The sequence below is a fragment of the Salmo trutta genome, chromosome 26, assembly GCF_901001165.1.
Source record: "Salmo trutta chromosome 26, fSalTru1.1, whole genome shotgun sequence".
NCBI lineage: Eukaryota > Metazoa > Chordata > Actinopteri > Salmoniformes > Salmonidae > Salmo > Salmo trutta.
In genome coordinates this window covers 10,985,932-10,995,379 of record NC_042982.1, presented here as the reverse complement: position 1 = coordinate 10,995,379, position 9,448 = coordinate 10,985,932, and the positions used below count along the sequence as shown (strand labels likewise).

The following is a 9,448-nucleotide window of genomic DNA, read 5'->3' as shown; positions in this document are numbered from 1 at the left end:
AGATGGACTTGGGAGGAGATCTTGGAGGGAGAAGGCTCCTACACTTGGGAGGAGATCCAAGCAGGGAAAGATCGCCTTCCTTGGAAACAGGTGGTACGCGAGAGAGAGGAAAAGAGTAAGGCTGGTATGGACCGGGAACGTTTCCGAGGGACAAGACTGGCGTTGAAGCACGAGAGGCACCCCCAAGAATTTTTTTTGGGGGGGCACACGGGTAGTTTGGCTAGGCCTAGGAAGAGCCGGAGGCCAGCTACCCGTGGTTATATGGAGGAGCGTATGAGGTGGGGAGCGCCATGTTTCGCTGAGGAGCGCACTATCTCACCCATACGCACGCACAGTCCGGTGCGAGTTATTCCAGCCCCTCGCAGGTGCCGTGCTAGAGCGGGCATCCAGCCTGGTAGGAGGATGCCTGCGCAGCGCATCTGGTCGCCGGTACGCCTCCGAGGACCAGGCTACCCAACTCCCGCTCTACGCATGGCTACCATCAGGCCCCTGCACAGCCCAGTCTGCCCTGTACGAGCACCCCGCTCGTACAGGGCTACTAGTTCCATCCAGCCAAGGCGGGTTGTGCAGGAGGTAAGATCTAGACCGGCTGTGCGCCTCCATAGCCCTGGGTTTCCAGCTCCTGTCTCTCGTGCGGACCCGGAAGTGCGTCAACCCAGTCCGACTCATCCTGTTCCCGCTCCCCGCACTAGCCTTCAAGTGCGTAAACCCAGCACCGCCAGTCAACAGTCGTCAGAGCTGCCCGCCAGTCAACAGTCGTCGGAGCTGCCCGCCAGTCAACAGTCGTCGGAGCTGCCCGCCAGTCAACAGTCGTCGGAGCTGCCCGCCAGTCAACAGTCGTCGGAGCTGCCCGCCAGTCAACAGTCGTCGGAGCTGCCCGCCAGTCAACAGTCGTCGGAGCAGCCCGCCAGTCAACAGTCGTCGGAGCTGCCCGCCAGTCAACAGTCGTCGGAGCTGCCCGCCAGTCAACAGTCGCCGGAGTGGCCAGACTGCCCTGAACTGCCGGAGTGGCCAGACTGCCCTGATCTGCCGGAGTGGCCAGACTGCCCTGATCTGCCGGAGTGGCCAGACTGCCCTGATCTGCCGGAGTGGCCAGACTGCCCTGATCTGCCGGAGTGGCCAGACTGCCCTGATCTACCGGAGTGGCCAGACTGCCCTGATCTGCCGGAGTGGCCAGACTCCCCTGATCGTCCCGAGTTGCCAGACTGCCCAGACTGTCCCGAGTTGCCAGACTGCCCAGACTGTCCCGAGTTGCCAGACTGCCCAGACTGTCCCGAGTTGCCAGACTGCCCAGACTGTCCCGAGTTGCCAGACTGCCCAGACTGTCCCGAGCTGCCAGACTGCCCAGACTGTCCCGAGCTGCCAGACTGCCCAGACTGTCCCGAGCTGCCAGACTGCCCTGACAGCCTGGAACGGCCTGAGCCGGAGCCACCTCCAGAAATAGGTGGGTTGGGGAGGGGGGGGGTGTAGCACAGTGCCGTCGTTGACGGCAGCCACCCTCCCTTCCCTCCCTTTAGAAAAGGGGAATTTTTCTTTTGGTGTTGCTTGGGGTTATTTTTTGTTAAGGTGCTTCCGGGGTAGCACCTTTAAGGGGGGGGTACTGTCACGTCCTGGCCAGTATAAGGTTAATTGTTTTGTAGTTTGGTCAGGGCGTGGCAGAGGGTATTTGTTTTATGTGGTTCAGGGTGGTGTGTTTTTGTAAAAAGGGTGTTTGATTAGTAATTCCGGGTGTTGGTTTATGTTTAGGTATTTCTATGTAGAGTCTAGTAAGTGTATGTCTATGTTTGGTTAATTGGGGTTGGGACTCTCAGTTGAAGGCAGGTGTTGTCTATCTGCCTTTGATTGAGAGTCCCATATAGTAGGGTGTGTTTGTGTTTGGTATTTGTGGGTGATTGTTCTGTGTTGAGCCTATGCTAGCCAGACTGTTTGGAGTTGTTCGTTTCTTTGTTATTTTTGTATGTTCATTTTTGAGAGTAATTAAAAGCTGCGTATTGGTCCTCCTTCACCGACGACAACCGTGACAAGGTCCAGTTGCCAGGACCACAAATACAAATTCCATCTAGACACCGTTGCCTTAGAGCACACAAAAAAACGATATATACCTCGGCCTAAACATCAGTGCCACAGGTAACTTCCACAAAGCTGTGAACGATTTGAGAGACAAGGCAAGAAAGGCCTTCTATGCCATCAAAAAGAACATCAAATTCGACAATTAGGATCTGGCTAAAAATACTTGAATCAGTTATAGAACCCATTGCCCTTTATGGTTGGTCTGGGGTCCGCTCACCAACCAAGAATTCACAAAATGCGACAAACACCAAATTGAGACTCTGCATGCAGAATTCTGCAAAAATATCCTCTGTGTACAACGTAAAACACCAAATAATGCATGCAGAGCAGAATTAGGCTGATACCCGCTAATTATCAAAATCCAGAAAAGAGACGTAAAATTCTACAACCACCTAAAAGGAAGAGCTTTCTCAAACCTTCCATAACAAAGCCATCACCTACAGAGATGAACCTGGAGAAGAGTCCCCTAAGCAAGCTATTCCTGGAGCTCTGTTCACAAACACTTGACACATTGGAAAGAATTTACAAAAAAACTGAGCAAACTAAAATGCTATTTGGCCCTAAATAGAGAGTACACAGTGGCAGAATACCTGACCACTGTGACTGACCAAAACTTAAGGAAAGCTTTGACTATGTACAGACTCAGTGAGCATAGCCTTGCTATTGAGAAAGGCCGCTGTGAGCAGACCTGGCTCTCAAGAGAAGACAGGCTATGAGCACATTGCCCACAGAATGAGGTGGAAACTGAGCTGCACTTCCTAACCTCCTGCCAAATGTATGACCATATTAGAGACACATATTTTGCATCACAGCTGCAACATTTGTGACCTGTTGCCACAAGAAAAGGGCAACCAGTGAAGAAAAAACACCATTGTAAATACAACCCATATTTAAGTGTATTTATTTTCTCTTTTGTACTATTGAGAGAGAGAGAGAGAGAGAGAGAGAAAGAGAGATAAAATATCTTCCCCAATCCCTTCACATAGCTGTGCTCTGTAAATTAGGCTCCATGCAATATGTCAGTGTTCCCACTATTATTATCATTTTGTTCATTCATTACACAAGTCACAGCTCAATGGCTCCCTCCCTGGCACTGTCACACACACACACACACGCACACGCACACGCACGCACGCACACACACGCGCACGCACACGCACGCACGCACGCACGCACACACACACACACACACACACAGGAAAGGAGACAAGCTTACAGGTAGATACTGAACGCTTGTGTGTAGGTGGACACACAAGGTGAGACAGATATACAGACATAAACATCAACAAGCTCACACAGTCTCAATGCAGTGTGAGATGTAGAGGGGAACCTCATAAGTGCGGATGTTCAGACACACACTCACACATAAAGACCTGAGTGTGTATGTTCTGTGGTATGAAGGTATGAATTGACAAACTGCCCACACACAGAGGTTCACTGCAATGACTGAAGCTAACAGTTACCCTTTTCCCTGTACTGTAACCTCTACCTACTCTGTGTCAGGCTTCCCAGTAGATATTTGCTGATTGTGTGTTTGTTTGTGTGTGTATATATGTGTGTGTGTGTGTGTTTGCGCGCGTGTGTGTGTGTGTGTGTGTGTTTGCGTGTGTGTGTGCGTGTGTGAGTAGCATGTGTGTGTGCATGTGTGCGTGTGTGCGTGTGTGCGCGTGTGTGTGTGTGTGTGTGTGAGTAGCATGTGCGTGTATTTCGTTCATGCCTGGAGGGCTAACAGTACAGTCTCCTTGTGATCCCCAACAGCTGCTAACTGTTTTCACAGAGACTGGCAGAGTGGGGGAAGGGGAGAACGAAGGAGCGAATGAGAGAGGGAGAGGAAGAGGGAGAATGAGCGAAGTGGGAGGGAAAGGATGAGTCAGAAAATAAAAGAGATTGTATTAAATGGAGGATGGAGAGAGGGGGGGTGATAAGAAGCAGGTTAGCAGGCTGTTCACACTCTCAACCCTGGTTGTTCCCCAAATGGCACCCTATTCCCTATATAGTGCGCTACTTTTGACCAGAGCCCTCTGGCCTTATATAGTGAATAATGTGCCATTTGGGAAACAGTCCATGTGGGAACTGTTGAACAGTAATGACTAGAGTGTATCATAATCAGGCAGCAGTGATTCTAATCATGGTGTGTGTAATGATTGAGTGTGCTTAACTGCAGTTAGACAGGTATTAACCCCCCTTACAGGGGACGAGAGGAGGGCTACCAATCAACCAGGAGGTACAAGGAGGGTTAGGAGACAGGAACCCAGAACCCTCAACCCTTCTCAACCACAGCAATGCACTGGACTGACTGGGTTCCTATTCTAAGCCGCTAAGCTAGTACAGAAACGCAAGTACACTCGCGCACGCACGCACACGCACACGCACGCACGCACGCACGCACGCACACACACACACACATATATATATATATATATATATATATATATATATATACACACACACACATATATATATACACTGAGTGTTACAAAACATTCGGAACATCTTCCTAATATTGAGTTGCACCTCCGTTTGTCCTCAGAACAGCCTCAATTCACCAGGGCAGGATCTCTACAAGGTGTTAAAATTGTTCCACAGGGATTCTGGCCCATGTTGACTCTAATGCTTCCCACAGTTGTGTCAAGTTGGTTGGATGTCCTTTGGGTGGTGGACCATTCTTGATACACACTGGAAACTGTTGAGCATGAAAAACCCAGCAGCTTAGCAGTTCTTGGCACACTCAAACTGGTGTCCCTGGTACCTACCCCGTACCCCGTTCAACGGCACTTCAATATTTCAGCTTTCCCATTCACCCTCTGATTTAAAAATCCCAAGGCTTAAAAATCCTTCTTTAACCTCTCCTCCCCTTCATCTACACTGATTGAAGTGGATTTTGCAGGTGACATCAATGAGGGATCATAGCTTTCACCTGGATTCACCTGGTTGTCTATGTCATGGAAAGAGTAGGTGTTCCTAAGGTTTTGTACACACAAACACACACACACACAAATCCACAATCACATATGCAATCACACTCACTTATGCACACAAAGAAATTGATTACATGCAACTCTTTGAAAGACACACGTCATTCACCATACAGGTGCACTCTAATTACAAACACACACACACACACACACACACACACACACACACACACACACACACACACACACACACACACACACACACACACACACACACACACACACACACACACACACACACACACACACACACACACCCCTCCAGGCATCCAAGTGTGATGATGATGACATGCTTGCACACCTATCCACAAGTGTGTTAGCCCCAGGGAGGGTTTAAGTGCTGTCGTTGTCCACTTGCCTCTTGAAAACAGGCTACTTCCTCAGACAGGCTGTCAAGAGAAAATGAAGAGAAAACCTCTAGAAAAAGAGAGGAACATTTTTCAACAAAGACTAGGCTGTTGTTGAAACAAACACATACTGTATGAGGATCTTACATCCTCTTGCAGGTCAATGATAAGTTATGTCATAAATAAATGTCATTCCATGTATATTAATCTGTGTCCAGTCTGTATCTCTGGATTCTAAGTGCTTGTGAGTCACGGTAGCACACACACACACTACAAGGGAGCACCACACTGATCAAGTTAATGAGGAACAGCATACATTGTAAATCCGTCATGAAGTGATTTTAAAGAATGTGTGGCTCAGGTGTGCTAGTCGAATGAGGACTTCTACTTCCTCTTATCATAGACTATGTGTGTATGTCTGACCGCATGCAGAAACTCCTCATCAAACTAACTCACACAACCAATGAATCACAATCACTACCATCTAGGTCTACTGTGTGTTAATGTAAGTGTTTGCGTTATTAGTGACGTCTGTTTGTGCGGTACTGCATAGTACGTGTTTGTGAGACTGTGTGTTTGTGATACCTTTTTGTACAGCAGCACAGTGTGATTGTGTGTGAGACTCTGTGTGTGTGCATACAAGTTGTTCCTTAACATTGTTTTTAGCATAAAGAACCTCAGGGCACTGTTTCATTTCCACTGGAACCTCAATGTCCCCTGTTCTCTCACTGTGTCCACACTATCAGATTACCTTGGTGTTGAAATAAACCTCCTCTCACAGCCATGCTATTTCTGCAGTGATTAACAGGTAAAACAACATAACCTACCTATACTAGTCCCTCTCTCTCTCTCTGTCTGTCTGTCTGTCTGTCTGTCTGTCTGTCTGTCTGTCTGTCTGTCTGTCTGTCTGTCTGTCTGTCTGTCTGTCTGTCTGTCTGTCTGTCTGTCTGTCTGTCTGTCTGTCTGTCTGTCTGTCTGTCTGTCTGTCTGTCTGTCTGTCTGTCTGTCTGTCTCTCTCTCTCTCTCTCTCTCTCTCTCTCTCTCTCTCTCTCTGTCTCTGTCTCTGTCTCTGTCTCTCTCTCTCTGTCTCTCTCTCTCTCTGTCTCTCTCTCTGTCTCTCTCTCTCTCTCTCTCTCTGTCTCTGTCTCTGTCTCTCTCTCTCTCCCTCTCTCTCTCTCTCTCTCTCTCTCTCTCTCCTATCTACTGTTGTAACCTGACATTTGCATCATTGGCAGTCCCATTGTTAACAACATACATTGCAATATATGAACACACGCACACACACACACACACACACACACACACACACACACACACACACACACTCCCATTAAACAGACATCACTGAGACCTCTCCCTTTGAGTCACTGTCGAACACTCATCTTCTTTGGTCTGTTTACATTGAGGCCAGTTTGCCTATCCGTTCCCTTGCCTATCCGTTCCTTTCCAACCAGTTTGAGTATCCATGCAACCGTTCCATTGTGTTCTGGAGACAGTACAGAGAGAGAGGGTAAATGGAAGCCATACCTACATAGAGCCACATAGCATTAAACAAGTATGCTGTATCCTAAGTGGATTGGCTCCAGCTATAACAGCTCAGCTATAGCTGAAGATACAATAGGTTGAAGAGGCACTGATAGTGCTCTCTCTCTCCTCTCTCTCCGTCTCATTTCTCTTTTACAAGCTCTCAACTGACACCTCCTCACCTTTAACTTCGCTCGCTCTCTCCTGTCATTTCCCTGACCCAGATATGCACATACTGACACCAGTGGTGTCAAGAACGACACACACACACCAGCCACGCAAAAGACAAGGACCCAGACAAAGACAAGGCACACACAAGCATTGACCTGTGCGTACAATCACCACTTACAGACAGCCTGACACGAACAACGGCAGGCAATTAAAGTTGCTCTGAAAGCTTAACTTAACACCGCAGTGCAGAGTGTGTGAACCTCTGAGGCAGGCAGGCTGCCAACCAGACCAGCCAGGAGACCAAACAGCAGAGAAAGTTCACCCACCGCTCTCTCTCTCTCTCCTGCTCCCTCTCTCTCTCCTTCGCTCGTCGCGACTTTTGCAGGAGTCCAATTAGAATCACCGCGGCCCGGATCCCAGCCTTTTTAGAGTGGACTCTCGGAGGAGCGGGCTCGGGAGTGGTGCCTGACATGGTGTCTGGTTGTGGTTCTGGATCCAGACTGGGTTGTGCTGTGGTCCCTGATGGGTTAGTCCTGGTCCTAACGGACCACACTGTACAGCAGCACTGCCACACACCACCTCACCGGCACAGGCAGACTGACTGGATCTCTGCATCTCTGTCTACCTCTTTCTTTCTCATGCGCTCTCCCTCTCCCTCACTCGCTCCCTCCTTCCCAACTCTCTCTCCCTGCCCACCTCAGCCTGATAGGCAGGGCTTGGTGTAGGCTCTGCCCCTATCTCCTCCTCCTCCCTCACTCTCTGTGTGCTTTTACAGTCTGGACTGCTTTCACTTGCACATAACTGCTTTGTGTGATTTGAGATTACTGCTATGTGCTGTTTGTCATACCGCATGTATGGCTAATGGCTCCTAATTTTGCAGTCCATGTTTCCTATCTAATCTCCTCTGTGACCTTGTTCCATTTCACCTCTGTGTTTTTTGACACTCTCTCTCTCTCTCTCTCTTTGTGAAATCTCAATTTAAACAGCATATCAGAAGCCTTCTGTGGTTGCCAAGAACATTTGAATTGAAGCGGAACAGCACAGAACAAACATCTCTCTTTCCGTCTCTCCCTCGATCTCTGTCTCTCTCCATTTCTCTCTCTCTCTTTCTCCATTTCCCTCTCCTCATCTCCCTCAATTTCCCTCTCCCTCCACCTCATTCTCGCACTCTATCTCTCTCTCTCTTTCCTCCTTTCTCTCTCTCTCTGTCCATGCATCCCTCTCTCCCTCCCTCAATTTCTATCCCTCCCTCCATCTCTCTTCCTCTCCCTCCCTCCATCTCTCTTCCTCGCTCTTCCCTCCATCTCTCTTTCTCTCCCTCCCTCCATCCCTCTTCCCCTCTCCATTTCTGTCTGAGACCAGCTGATGCTCTAGCTCCGCCCCAAAGCTTGGCAAACACGAGTCACCATCATTCTTACCCAGAACCCACTGCAGCCAGCAACACGTTATTTTTCTGTTCTCCCTCCATTTCTGTCTGTCCTTCCCTCTCCTCCTTTGGCCACCTGTTTGCCTTTCATCTCCTCTCTGTTTGACAGCTCAAGGACTTACATGAATGGTTGTGTTTCTCACCCCCCTCTCTTCCCCTCTCTCCCTCTCCTCCTATTGTCTGCCGTCTCTCCTGTGCACTACGGTACAGTAGTGCATTCTCAAAGGCCCTCCTGGATGGACAGAGCTGCAGGTGTCTTCACAGACTCAACACTGGAGGGTCCATAGAAACATGTATGTGGATAACAGAGCATGAGAGCCCATAGACATAATACAGTAGATGGATAATAGTGTGGGGAGGTTATGGTATGATAATGCCTGTCCGTTGGTATGTATTCTGTTAGTGGGAATGGATGTTTGTTATTATGTGCGGAATACCTCTGATAACAAGTGATGATATCCTGTACTGTTGATGAATATAACAACTTTCGCATCCCTACAATTATATATATATATATATATTTTTGGAAATACGAGTGATCCTCTGTAGCTCAGTTGTTAGAGCATGGAGTTTGCAACACCAGGGTAGTGGGTTCAATTCCCAGACCCACCTCTACAAAAAAATGTATGAATGCATGACTGAAAGTCACTTTGGATAAAAGTGTCTGCTAAATGGCATATTCATATTCATAACTGATTTATAATAGCTCTGATATTTGCCCTGCCACGACAATCTCCCTTGGAAATCAGTGGCAAACCCAGTGAGACTTAGGAGATGAGGTAAACGTTTTGGTTGTTCCTGCTCAATTAAGCTAATTACCACATTTTAGTGATTATGACAAGATTGTTGAGATGTGTGGCTGAGTAGCACATAGTCATAACAGTATATGAATGTCAGGGTAAAGTAATTGTTTTAGATTGTACCCAATAATACCC

At 48.2% G+C, this 9,448-nt stretch overlaps 1 protein-coding gene across 2 annotated transcripts in view; it reads right to left on the bottom strand.

Annotated features, from left to right (window-relative positions):
- LOC115163109 (rap1 GTPase-activating protein 2) overlaps positions 1 to 7,709 on the bottom strand; it is a 58,149-nt gene extending 50,440 nt beyond the window's left edge. The window contains exon 1 of one of the 2 annotated variants that reach the window (XM_029714724.1): positions 7,414 to 7,709. In XM_029714724.1, the coding sequence (XP_029570584.1) occupies positions 7,414 to 7,559 (146 nt within the window). In that variant the 5' untranslated portion in view covers positions 7,560 to 7,709. The remainder of the gene's footprint in view (positions 1 to 7,413) is intronic. The other variant, XM_029714725.1, reaches the window with a different exon arrangement.
- Between the last annotated feature and the right edge of the window lie 1,739 nt (positions 7,710 to 9,448).